We start from the raw sequence: 14214 nt of genomic DNA, 5'->3' as shown, positions 1-14214 counted from the left end.
CAGAGTTTTACCGCCACAACGTGAAGGTGGTTTTTGGAATGATGAAGGTCGGGATGTGTAATTGACTTTGTGACCTGACTTCCACAGTTATGTGATGTGTGGGTTAAGTAGAGGATGAGGAGACCATAGAAGGGGCCACAAAACGTGGTCTAGAGTCCATGATTAGCCTGCAAAATTTCTCAAGGAGTCACTGGTGACACAGAAAGTACTGCTGGGGAAGGCAAAAGGTCCAGTGGTGATAAAATACCTAGTGAACTGAAAGAACAGAACAAAATATTTGGGAGTGTAGAGATGGTTTAAATAAATGATGGTTTTATAGGAAAATCTGTAGACATTGTCATTATGATCACTTGGAGATTATATGAGTTTAGTTTATTTTCTGTAACTAAAAAGCTGTGTCCTTAAATTAAAAAGGCTGTGATCATGAAAATTCAGAATAACAGTTGTGCTGGACTTTCAGTTCCACCTAAAAGGACTGCCTAGGTTTTAGGTCTGGTAATAGAGGTAAGCTGCTGGATTTGGGACAGAGTATAGAGCATATAGACATTTTCCTATGGAGTGAGAGCTTTTTGTATCTCAGTAGCACATTGCTGAGATGATGAGTAAGAGTGCACTTTACCCCAATCCATATCCTTACAGACAAAGAATAAAAATTAAATGGCTGCATCATTTTCCTATTTTCCAGGCTTGGAACAATTTATCTGGGTATTTCATACAGACTTAGTGTAAAGTGCAAGGCTTAATAGCTGTAATTAAACAGGCAGGTACTGTTACTTAAATGTTTTCCCTTTAGATTTAAAAACTACCAATATGCAGAGGGAACATTTTCTATTTTGATTCTGCATGTTACGTTACAGGTAACCTGAGAACCCCTGAATTTTATTTCAAGGCTTTGATGTTCTTTTCTGGGTGAGATGGGTCACTGTGAAACATAGATGGATCTGAGTCACCTCTTTGGGATTTTTGAGAATTGTGGTGTTTCAGACCTAGAAAATAATTATTAAATGTTCCATTAAAGTGTCATAGTTGTGAGAATTTCTTGTATGCAGCAATTGCAGCTGTAACTATCATGTGCAGTACTTTGTCTAAAATAGTTTCATGCTCTGATCACTGCTGACTTAAGAAGAGCATTGTTTCACTGTAGCATTTAGGGAGATTTTAAGGTTGTATTTGGATCCTAGATAAGAAAATGCAGCCAAACATTGCTTTCAAATCCCTTATTGTTCTGGCTCATTCAGTAGGTGTATTGAAATACTAAATGCTGTCTTCCTCATCTTTCCTATTGTATATGAACCAGCCAAGGGTCACCTTTTCTCTCAGAAGAAGGGCAGGAATACCTGCTATTAGAAGACTTTGAAAGTAAAAAGATTCCACTTCAGTGAGTGAACCGTAGCCATTCTTGGAACATGTGTGAGAAATTAATCACAGAGCCATTAACTTGCCTGAAAATATTGTTTGTCTGAGACTCATCTTGCATGGTGTTCCATGAGTTTTAACAGAAAAACTGTATAACTTTTGCTTCCATTTTCTGAAAAGAGGTCTGGATGTTATTTATTTTTATGTCTGTGCTGTTTTTTCTATGCTTGCTATTGCTGTCCCACATTGCTGGCACACAAGAACAGTTTTGCTGCCATTTTGTTTATAATATTCTGTTTATTTAGTCATATTGATTCCTGTGGATGGGAAAAGACTCAGCTGAAAAGGATGAGTGGTCAAGCCAGCCCAAATACTTAATTTGCAAAAATAAGATTATTACCCCTCAGACTAAAACGCTTGATAAACCTTTTTCCTGGGTCTCTGTCAACAAGTGGTTTTTAGTACATGGGTCCTGGCTTGTTACTGAGCTCCCCTTCCTCACTGCCCCACCTCCTCTCAGTGCATCTTAATGCCCAGTCCTTGTAGCTCAACTGGCTGGACAGTTCTTTTCTTGGTGTGTGGAAGGAAATGGCAGTCCTAGCACTGAGTAAGGGGTAGTTTGGCCACTCACCCTAATTTGCACGTATGTGATGCACACATGTGATAATAATATCACACATGTGATAACACTGAATTCATGTCATAGTCACCCTCTGCCAATAAAGGAGGAGTTATCATTGTGTTACATCCAGCCCTGCCATTATTTTAAATGGAGGTGTAAAAACCCTTTAATACTTATCATAATAACCATTTGTTAATGGAATATTTAAAACAATTTTTATTGAGCTGTACTAAAGAGAAAATATAAAATTCCTGAAGTATAGACGTCATAAAAAAAAAAACCCAAAAAAACAAACCAGGAGTATGGTCTGCTCCTGTCAACTATGCACTGTACATTTTCAGAATTATATATGGTGTTCTTATCATGATCAATGGTTAATGCTGACTTCTAAAGATAGTTAGAATTCTAAGGCTGGATTCTCTGGCTTCATTTTGGCATAAACTGTTTTTCTTTGTTTCACAGTGTCTTCAGGCTTTCAGTTGTGCAAAATCAGATTGCTTACAACCCATTCGTATTTTGAAAACTGTTTCAGTAGACTAAGATGTTGATTCCAAAAGATCGCTTTCAAAATTGTGAATTAAATCAGAAATTCTCTCTTGTAATAAGAAATGTAAGCTGTTGCCATCAGCTAAGCAAATGACAGACCTAGTTGTCTCATGGTTTTTGAAAGCCTTCTGTTTGCAGAAGTGCTTGTGGTCCAGAAAGAAGAAGCATCATTCACTTAGACCCAGAAAAACTCCTATATTTAGAAGGATAGCATTTGTTTCTTGCATTTCATGGATAATCGTTAGGCTCTGGCATTGTAAATATGCTGTTGTTTCTTTTTGAGCTTTGGTTACATACTCCTGCATGTTTTTGTAAGATAAATGTAGTGTTTATGTTTTATTCCTGTAGTTTTAGATTTTTTTTCCTTTTAAAGTCTATCCCAGTGAACTGAAACTAACAACTTTGGTTCCACAGTTGATTTTCAGTAGGTGTAGACTGCCCACTTTATTTTTATAGTATAAAATTTAAAGATCCTAATCCTTGCCATATTTGAAAAATGCTTGAATTTTTCTGAGATTTTGGTCTAAATGGATATCATAGAACTAGGAGAGTACCTTTAGAAAGTGAGGAACTCCTGAATCAATCCTTTGAATAAAGAGTAAGGGCTGCAGCAGAGCCTGAGCTTAGTGTTCACAATCTATTATGCACTCTGTAAGCTCATGTGCTTCCTTCAGTCCTATGTGCTCTATATTTTGCAAGTGTTTCAAACTTCTAGTGGTTCATACATGAGTTTTTGAAGCTCTGAGGCAACTGTTAAGAAACAAGAGAAATACATATTCATGGTCAGCATCGTGAGGAATTTAGGAAGTTTTACTTCCTTGGTTATGCGAAGAACAAATAATAAGAAAAGTATCTTCTTTTTTGGGGGGGGTCGACTAAACTAAATGCAGATTAAAGTTCAGAGTTACCTAGAAACCTGTTCTGACCAGTGACAGAACTGAAATCTATGTTTAAGGTAGTAATCAGAGCAAAATTACTCTATTTTTTCTAATGGAAATTAGGTGCAGAGCCTGTTAAATAAGGGGGGAAATTATTCTTATGGTAGTGGGTGTAGTTTATGTATTTTATTCCTCAAAACTTTTGGAACTGGTGTGGTCCAATTGCTTAACAGAGCTTACTAAGAGTTGTGTTGCAGGTATTCATTGATACCCAGCATGCTGAAATATTTACATGTGCATGTATAAATTAACACAATGGTGTGCTATTGAGGTAATGAAAATAGGAAATATGTTATGTTTGATCAAAAAGTGTATGGACTTCCTTAACTACACCACTAACATCTCCAGTGCTAGTATTTTGCCACTGTTTGGACTTTCATTTAAGCAAGGAAGCCAGACTGATAACAGAATTTCTCTGCCTGGAGCACAGTAAATGGAGAGGTTTAGAAAGGAAATCAAATTATTGTAATGTGGTTACTTTCCATGTAAGTTTACTGGTAGTGGTTAGTATTAGTACTAATGAGTGCTGTTCTCATAAAAGAATTTCCTCATCTAACAATACCACCTTCATTTGCATTCAAGACAAAAGGTCTCTGTTGCACATGCAACCTATGGATTTTTTTTCCCTCAGAGAACATACAATTTTCCTCCTATTTATGATTTTAGCTCTTAATTCTCTTTTCCTTATATATTTCAAATGGGTTTTATATGGTCAGTATAACTTCAGGCACTTTAGGGGAGTTGCAAGCAGTCATATTTTTTCTCTTAACATTTTTTTCTAAATGATTATAATGAGCAAGTACTGTAAGTCCAAGAACTGAGCATCTTATCTTTTCCTTTAACAGTGCCAGTCAAGTGTTGCTGGTTTGCAGCATGGGTTAAAAAAAATTGATTAAAAAACCTCCAGGCCCCAAACCTGGCTTCAAACAGGCATACTAAAAATCACTTGATTTATGAAACATCAGCCTGTTGTGAAGCCGTTGGTAAAGCTCCACATTTGTGCTTTATATTTCACATGAATGAATTTGTATGAATGTAGTCACTTAGGATGCTTAGGTACTCCTGTTTGTTTAATAATAGAGTTCCTGCATCTCATGTTAAAGAAACAAAAGTAAAAAAATTGGAAGACACTGTTAGACTTTTCAGTTGGGGTCACATGAGAAACGTTGTCTTTATGATTTGCAATGTTGGTTTTTCTCTGTGTGTTCATCAACGTTCTAATCTCACAATCTCACATGTAGATCTCAGGCTGACTCTGCAAAATCCAGCTCTTCAGAAACAGACTGCAATGATAACCTGCCCTCCCACAAAACCCCTGTTGCATCAGGGAGCAAGCATGCTGTGAACGGCTTCTTCCCGCAGCCAGGTGTCTACGATTCCCCGCCTTCCCGCTCCGCGCTGACGCTGGCAGACTCCAGCCTCTACAACCTGCCTAGGAGTTACTCCCAGGATGTTTTGCCCAAGGCAGCGTCTCCATCTGGAACCGATGCCGAAGGAGAGCAACATGTTTTCAATGCGCCATCAGCAGCATCGTTAGACACGCAGATGAGGCACATCTCCATTAGCTATGACATTCCCCCCACGCCCGGAGGTACTTATCAGATCCCACGAACTTTTCCAGAGGGAACGTTGTCTCAGACTTCAAAACTGGAGACTATTCCAGACATCCCTCCACCTCGGCCACCCAAACCTCACCAGGCAGCGGATCGATCTCCCGTGGAAACCTGCGGCATCAGCCGCACTGCCTCCGACCCTGACAGCAGCTACTGCGTCCCCGCCGGAGGAGCGCCGCCCTCGCGCAGTAACACCATTTCAACCGGAGATCTCCATGTCTTCCGCAAAGGTCAGCATTCCCTGGGTTATCCTGCAGAACCTTTGGGCTTGAGCTCTGTGATCTGAATGATACCAACAGGCTGAATAGTGTGAGGGGCGTTTCTAGCCTGTAGGAGCAAGTGTTCAGCCCCTCACAAAGTGCTCCATGTTCAGAGATTTTTGAAGGAAACCATCAAAACAGCAAAGCACAGAACATCCATAAGGGATGCATATTGCACTGTGGCATTCAGCCTCGGCTAAAAATAGTTGAAGATCTAGACATATTTATTTGGAAATAAGCTCATATATCTGAATTCAATACTACCATTTTCAGTCTTTCAGAATGACCAAAGTGAGCTTAGTGAAGTGTGGTGCAATCTGCAGAAGCTGAAATTGTTTCATGAAGATCAGTGGGATATGGTGTATACCCAGAGCTTTGAGATCAACCCTGATTTGATGATCATTGCCACCAGCCTTTCTTTCTGTCCATGTGATAGATATGCTTACTACAGTCTTTTAGTAAAATTAAAGTTGTTTCTTGTGGCCACCTAAATGTTGCTCCTCCAGGTGTGCTGCCATGTGTATTTTCTTGTTAACCACTTTTGGGCTAAGGGTTTCACTTTCTTTCAGATTTCTGAAGCAGGTGGGTATTACAGTGTTGTTTTTAAAATGAATTTTTTTATTTGTGTAAGTCAATATTTATGTTACAGGTGATTTTAAAGGAGAATTGTTCGAAACGAGGGATGAATACAAGGCTTTTAGAGGAGGCAATATGCAGAATGGATGGGATCATACAGATGCTCAGATACTATTGTCCTATTTGTCATTCATTTTGTCGACTGAGCATAAAATATTGGTGGTTGTTAGTGTTGTTATGAAAGATCCTTGTTTGCTTTGCTTATTTTCTCTCATGTAGTATTTTCTCCCAAGTAAAACCACCACACTCATTTTGCTCAGTTTATAGGTGAGTATTCCTATACTGAATCTGAGATTGTCTGCCTCATGGAAATTAGTCTTTCTGAAAACATTGGTTAAATTTGGTGCTTAAGAGCAGAATTGTTTATTTTTCCTCTGTGGTGAAAATCTTAAAAAAACGTCAAAGGTTTTTTTTCAGGGCAAAGTGGGGATGAATCCCAGAGTTTACCCAGTTTCTGTGCTGGCATCATGAGAAGGGGCATCCGTGCCACAGGGTAAAGCAGCCTGCTGCATGCATGGATGAGCAGCACTTGGGAGCCAGGAGTCTAACAAGGACCCCTGTCCAGCAAAGAACCAGCCACAGAGCTGAGGGCCTGCCAAGAGCCAGGACTCCAAAAAGGGAGAAATCTTTGGTTTTGCAGCAGTCCACTCCAGCTGAAAGCCCCTAGAGACCACACTGGGGAGCTGAGAGAAGGGATTCATTCACCTGTTCATGTAACAGATGGGATCCTGTTGAATCAGCACTTTCCAAGCAAAGGGCATCAGTCAGAAAACCTTTTTCCAGATGTTAAACTACATCTGTTGTTTGTTTATTTTAGATTAGTTTTTTCATGAGGGCCCAGATTCTCACTCGTTGCACTAAGTTCTTACACATGCTCAATTAAAAGATAGACTCTGCTGCTTCTTTAAAAGCAAAAATTCATTTCTCTTTTCTTTCCATGGAAAAATGCCACTGTGAGTGCTTCAAGTTGTAACTGATGAGTGCTAAGATTGTTTGTGAACACAGTCCTTTCAAACATAGATGTATCTAGGGGCCCCAGCTTCAAGAGTGTGTTTGTGTACTCTCAGAAGCAGACAGTAAATAACAATAGACTCTGGATGCCTGTGCCAAGTGACAGGAACAGGGGTGATAAATAGCTACTTTCTCTTCTTGTTTCCTTAGAAATTAGTTCTCAAGACTGTTATGATATTCCACGAACGTTTCTGAATGACAGATCTAATTCATTGGAGGGCTTCCATAACCACTTTGTAAGTATGACTTGATCTGATGAGAGGCAACAGTGACAGTGTTTGAATGCTCTTTGTTCCGGTGTAAGAAAGCAAGCTGTGCAGTGTTTGTCATTTTTCACTTTCAATAGAATTCATTAATCTGAGTAGATTAGGTTAAAAGACTCATATGATTCACAGCTGATTGCATAACGTATTTTGTTAAAGGAAATATATGTTAATTCTAGAAAAACAGAAGCATGTTGACAGTGGGAAGTGTTTCAAGTGAAGAACTAGATGAAAATTATGTCCCAATGAATCCCAACTCTCCTCCACGACAGCATTCCAGCAGCTTCACTGAACCCATCCAGGAAACAAACTATGTACCAATGATACCTGGCACGTTTGATTTTCCATTGTTTGGAAAGCAAGTCCCTCCTCCTGCTCACATGGGTTTCAGGTCCAGCCCAAAGACCCCTCCCAGACGGTCGGTGCCTGCTGCAGAATGTGAGCCACCGCCAGTAGATCGGAACCTCAAACCAGACAGAAAAGGTGAGGAAAACCTCTAAGAAAACCTCATTTTTTTCATCTAAGAAAATAACATCGCTCTCTCAACTTCTGCTTTTAAAGAATTATTATTAATCTTAAATTATTTTAGAAATCTTTTTTGTCCTATGAGATAACTAAATCACAGAGGAGCCCTGCATTATTTTTAACATTATTAAAGCACCACAATAACAATGCCAAATAAAAGCATAGGTTTAGATTTTATTGCCATACTTACTAATGAAAAAATAACACTGAATTCCTAAGATTCAGAAGTGTGTCCTTGTTTATAGAAGACACTTGTGATGCAGAGTGAGAACACAAGGCATTGAATAGAACACAAATTTATAGCCATAGCAATGCTCGGTACAGGATCAGCACACATATTCATTTTATCTGGCCACTTTGAATCTATCCTAAAAAATTCATCTCTAAAATCTGGCACATAACATGTTTACTTTTCCTTGAAATAAGAATTATTTGGGTGACCAGAGCTCTTAACGAACCAAGATGATTGGGTTGCAATGTGTCTATAAGTGATACTCATATAGAGAATCCCTAATAAATAGCTTGGATTTTCCAGTTTATCTAAAATGTTTTATCAACCATCTTACTAAAAATACAGGCAAATAGGTAAAAAACTTGTTTCCCTACTAAGTTTTTGAGACAAGATAACTGACTTTCTTGTAGAAGGGGGAACTAAAGAACATCAGGTCAAATGTCTGCCCTATTTTGCATTTGACTAAGTCCTATTTTTAATCTTATGTACTTGAAAATATTAGTATTTACGTTGGCAATGGCTGACTTCATTGTGGGAAAGTATAATGGCTAATATTCAGATGATCCAAAATATTCACTAATTAAACCTTTAAATTAGTATTTTTACCACTAAGTGAAAACCGTCTGTAATTAAGGGAGTAGAGAGTGTCACTCTGATAGATGAGGTATGTGCAATGGAAAGCACCATTCCACCTTTTTTTTTTTTAAGACTTTGGGCCCTCTGCTTGTGTCTAATTGTTTCTGTGTTACAGACAGCAGTTTTGTTTTGTTCTTAAGAAATACTGGACAGGAAGAGATTGATGAAAGTTGATACTGGAAAACATTCTCAGAATAAATTGAACTGAACCAATTTAAAATATTTTTCCAGACTGGCCAGTTTGTGTATTTTATTGATAAAATGTTTGACCTTCAAAAGTAATAAAAGTATGTGTTGAAAAACATCTCAGTTTTGCTGTTGGCAGCACAAAGCTGCCACACAGATGTTTGCTGGGGCAGCATCATTGCTCTTGGATATCTCTTTTTGGAACAGAATTAATGTTTGACATTTAGAGTGGCATGTAAGGCTCCTGCTTTGCTCCCATTCTCAAATGCCTTATAGCTAGAAAGATGTAGCTACCACCAGGGGAAGGACTTTAAGATGTGTTAACATACCTCTTAATGAATGTAGAGTTACTGGATGAAATTTTTGCCTGTATACTTTTGGAAAACGTTATCACTGTAAAATAATAGGATTGTTTGATGTAATTTAGAAACTAAAGTGATTTTAAAGTAAAACTATCCTTAAAAGTAAATGTGATATAGTGCTTAGGGGCTGAAAAAAGTTTTGTGAGTATCTTGAGCTGCCAAGCATGGTAATGCTTCTGATTTACCACTAAGGGTTTTATCTTAGTAGCACACACACAGAGACTGCCTCACTCTAATTTTATCAAATGCACCACTGCAAGTTTTCCATTGTTGTGAAGAACAGATCTGATGACACATTGGAATGGTGATATAATCCCATTTCAGTAATTGAGGTCTCTACACAAATAACTCCTTCGAGATATACCTTTGGGAAAATAAAACTGTAGGTTCCTTTGAATTAAATTATGTAAAGCCCTTGTTTAAATGGACCTTTACCTAACTAAAACAATGGTGTGCTTTATATTCTTCTGTGTTGCTTTTTCAGCTTTCAAGTTCTTGTAGCAGCTTCTGTTATCAGGTTGTTTCTGTTTATGTAAATGTACTGCAGTGCTCTTCTGCTACAAATTAGTGCAAAGGAAGTGTCAAGTAGGTCTGTGTGTTCAATAAATCTTTGGCAGACACAGAAGGGGAGGACACAGAACATAAAATATTTACCTACAGGCTATTGCTCCTATAAATGTTGAGGGGATTTGATATGCCATTGGTTCAAGAATGTCTGTTGAAGACAGCTGGTGCTTCTCCAAAAGATGGTCCCTAAAATACTGCAGAGATGAGGTGTGTTGGGGGTAAGGTGTTATGAGAGCACATTTCCTGTTCTGTCAGAAGAAGGTGCTCTTGTCTTTTTTTTTATTGGTTACAGATTGCTGCAAAAGCAGTGTTTGCACTGCCTCTGAGCTTTTTGGAAGCTATCAGAAATACCATCAACACCTTTCACATGAGCTTTAGCTTTAGGTCGTGTTCAGGTCATGTTTCTGTGGGCCAGGGAGGTTTGTTATATTCAGTGCTAAAAATGCATTTGACAAAGGGATAATGCAGTGAAACCAGCGCATAAAGGAAGGATACACTGCTTTTTGTTGTCAAATATATGTGTTTAGCATCTCTTTTACTCTATTTTAAGGCTTGCTGCTTACAGCCTTAGAGTCTTTGATCTCCCCAGTCTGTTTCTTTTTCCACTGATCTCTAGGAGACCTTTGTTTCAGAAAGTGGGCTAAAAAATAATAATGAATAAAAGCATCTATAGCCTTGAGATTACAATACAGATTCGTGTAGTTTCATTTCTCTAGCTCACAGCTGCTTCTGTAATTACGGGGAGCTTCCAGTATTTTCTGGAAATCTTGAAAGGAATTTCAGAACATGGTGTTGTCTCTCTGCCCCAATAACTTGAATCAAAACACTTTTACTTGTTCTTTAGAGAAGAATACCAAAAGGTAAGTGATGTATTGCTTGGGACAAAGTGGAGACTGTTTGGCAGGTGCTTTTCTGCATTCACCTCTAACTGAATGACAAAAATAATCTATTTTTTAGTTTGTTTTTTTTTTTTTCAGAGTGCTGTCTCTTTAGTTATGGAGGACCATTTGCTATATTTATTTTTGTATTTCTGCTTTTTGGCTGCTTTAGCTTTCCGCAATTGCATGTAGTCCTGATGCTAAATTGGAAGTGTGTTTGCTGGTAAAAGATTTCAAGCAGAAAAAACACTGCATCCACCCATGCAAATGGGTCTTGCTCTCTGAATTATTCAAAGACAGTGACTGGTTCTGCCACAGAGCAAAAGTGACATTTGTTGTGATGGTGACATGCCTTCTTCAAAATACTGTTTGTCCAAGAAGGAGCAGTAGAATTAAAGGTGCCCAAATACTGTGAGATGGAGGAGGACTCCCTAGACCGATCAGGCAGCAAAGAACAACCAGGTTCTCTTTTCAAGTGAAAACTTTGTGGTCAAAAATAAAAGTGAAAAGATGTTAGTTGTTTTTTATGGGTCAGGAGGAAGCATTGAGTGGTGCAGCATTTGAGAGATGGGGGTCTCTGGGCCTGACAGTGACCCTCTCCTGCCGTGGGATTTGTTTCCATGGCTTGGGCAGAGGTGTATCTGATCTTAAAACAAGACTTTAACAGCAAACAACTACAAAAACAGACTTTTTTTTTTTTTTAATTAACAGTTTAGGAGCTGTCCAGAGAAATTCCTTATAGCTATGTAATATTGTCCTGTCTGAAAGGTTGAAATCTCATAAGAAATATGTGCTTGACATCTTGACTGATAAAATGCAGTTTTTCAATATCTGAATCCAAGTGAAAGGCAACAATGGAATTGGAGATGGTGGAGTTTACCTCCTCAAAATCTCAGCTTGATACCCAGCTTACATTTAATTGTGAGCTTCTGTTTTCTGTGTTAATGCACATTTATACCAAAGTGGGCTTTTTAAGATTCTGAAAAAAAAATATTTGAACAGTGAGCATATGGCTGAACTAATAATGGCCATGATAAAATGAAAGTCAAAGGTTAAATCTTATTCATTTGAATATAGTATATGATTGTAATGCATGCATGAATTAATATAAATGTCATTTTTTAAAAGTTTTTGATCAATAATACTTAAAAGCCCTTTCTGAGGGAGCTCATTTAGCTCAGGTCCTAATTCCAGGTCATGGGGAGCTGAGATAGAACAATGCCCTCAGGATCACTCAGCAAATTGCTGACAGAGACAGTACAGAATTTAGGATTCCCACCTTATGACATGGTACTGGGCTTTCTTTCATTTGTCTTGAATAGATACCTTGTTTGTCAAAATATTGTTAGGGTTTAATTGCATTCAAGATTGTTTTGAGCAATATTTTCAGTCCTAGTTTTGGATTGAGTGGCACAGATGATTTCGCTGATAGCAAAAATAACCAAGAGTTAATGTGGTGCTTCGGTTGTTTGCGGGGGGGGGGGGGTTGGGGTTTGGGTTTTTTGTGGGGTTTTTTATTTGTTTGTTTGTTTCTGTTGTTTTTTTTGATGACTTATATTTCAACAAAAATATATCAGCATTTAATCTGAGAGGCATCCTACAACTTAAGTCTGCATGATTGCCTTTAAAAGAGACTGCTGCTTGGCCCTGGTAATTTTCAGCCCATCATGTGGTAAACTTGGATTTAGAGACAGTAAATGATGCACACATTTATTTTTATGCCAAGAAAATACCCAGTTGCAGCTTGAAAACAAGAAAACAAACAAAAGAAACCAAGAGAGAGCTGGAAAATTCTCGTGGAATTGGAAATCATGATTAAAAATGTTTAATTGTTTAATCGTTTTTGAGAATGTTTAAAAAATTATCTGGTTGCTTCTGTCATAGTTTTTTTTCTCATGTAAAATCTTAAAAAACATAATCTGTGTGGTTAAACCACAAATATGCATGGATTGCTTCTAAAAATGTGGCTGTATCTTTGCCACCACTCCTCCTAAGCATCTCCCAGATGGAATAACTTCACAGAGAATTCCAGTTTTCTTTATAAAGGAGCTGAGGCCCCCTTTGAAAAGGTAATTGTGTACAGAGCGTTCCTGTGGCAGGAAGCACCTGCCACGTTCTGGTCCCCATAGGATCCACTGTGATGCTTCTCGATGACTGGAATAATGATCCATTGTTTCAATGTAGCATGGTGCTCTACAAATCCCAGGCAAAGGAGGTAATTATGAAGGAAATTAAGAACCCTCATTAATCATGAAGGTAGCTATAAATAGCCTGATGAACAGTTTCCTTGTTAGACATTCAAACATGTAAATATTTAAGTTGGACACTGTGAACATATTCCATGTCCTGATACAGCAGGAGTACCACACCATCCTTAAATAAAACTTCAGAGCAACACTGACAGCATTTGTGACGATGAGAACTGACAACTCTTTAAAAATAATAATAATAATTAGGAACTGGCAACATTTCAGTGTTCTACACTATCATCATTGTCTTGCATGTTCTTTAATAAAGGTTCAGTTATGTTCTGAGGGTTTAGAACAAGTAGGCATTGAAAATATGAGAATGGTGATTGCTGTCTGCAGCAAGAACTGAACTAAAGATCTGTTGAAAAAGAAACTGTAACTTTTGTGATGACTTTTCTGAACAGAAGTATTGTTCATTTTGCTTTTGAGAAATCCATGCATTTTATCTTCTATTCTCTCTTGGAGAGAGAATACACCCCTTGTTCATTCCAGTTATGAATTTAAAAAAGTGAAGCACTTGGGGGATGTTTTGGTGCTTCCTCAGAGTTCGTAAAGCAAGTGGAGTACAAATTTATTGATTTTTTTTTTCTTCTTTCGTCTTCCACAAGTTCCCATTTAGCTGAAAATTATACTTCCTCCATGCCTGTACTTGAATTACTTGTACAAGTCTAGTTTTTCACTTAATGGCTTTAAATAACTCCTTGCTGTGATGTACCAGTCCTTAACTTGCAGCTGTGATTTGTCTTTTAAAACTTTGAAAAAGCAAATGATTTCAATAATGATTTCATTTGGATGGCTGCATCACAGCTGCAGAGGATTGCGATTTGCTGGACATAATGGTTGTAAAAAAATGAAACATGCCAGTTTTCTAAAGATAAACTGCAGTACTTACTCTGATACTAGTGCTTGGGATTAGGGCTAGGGATTTTTTTTGCAGGTAATTTTAAACTCCAAAGATATGAGGTAGAGCAGGAACAAGAGAACATGAGTAATAATGCGCTATTTTTAATTATCTTCATAAATTTTTTCTCTTCCTTGCTGTGCCCTTATCACTTTTTTCAAGAAAACATAGTTTTTAATGCACATATTTTCATGCTATTCCATTACTTTGTTTGTAATAGGCTTAATGTTAATCTTTAGTTTTCCACTGAATAATTTAAATTTGGGATTTTTTTTTCTGTTTTGTTTTTGAAGTCTTTTGGACTTTGCAAATCTTAGTGCACCATTAAACAGCTAATCAATAAATGCTCCAGAACACTGTACTTAGGTTTTAAAACAGTCTTTGATATTGAATGTTCTTAGTTCATTGTGCTTTGGGGGCTTATCAAATCCAG

The 14214-nt window shown here is 37.8% G+C and overlaps 1 protein-coding gene across 4 annotated transcripts in view; it reads left to right on the top strand.

Moving 5' to 3' along the window:
• GAB1 (GRB2 associated binding protein 1) overlaps positions 1–14214 on the top strand; it is a 92062-nt gene that overhangs the window by 65452 nt on the left and 12396 nt on the right. For 3 of the 4 annotated variants that reach the window (XM_036383015.2, XM_036383014.2, XM_036383017.2), the window contains exons 4-6: positions 4704–5305; positions 7133–7218; positions 7425–7728. In XM_036383015.2, the coding sequence (XP_036238908.1) occupies positions 4704–5305; positions 7133–7218; positions 7425–7728 (992 nt within the window). The remainder of the gene's footprint in view (positions 1–4703; positions 5306–7132; positions 7219–7424; positions 7729–14214) is intronic. The other variant, XM_036383018.2, reaches the window with a different exon arrangement.

Source organism: Molothrus ater, chromosome 4 (genome assembly GCF_012460135.2).
Source record: "Molothrus ater isolate BHLD 08-10-18 breed brown headed cowbird chromosome 4, BPBGC_Mater_1.1, whole genome shotgun sequence".
NCBI lineage: Eukaryota > Metazoa > Chordata > Aves > Passeriformes > Icteridae > Molothrus > Molothrus ater.
The sequence above is the reverse complement of the archived record's forward strand: the minus strand, read 5'-3'. Positions and strand labels throughout refer to the sequence as shown.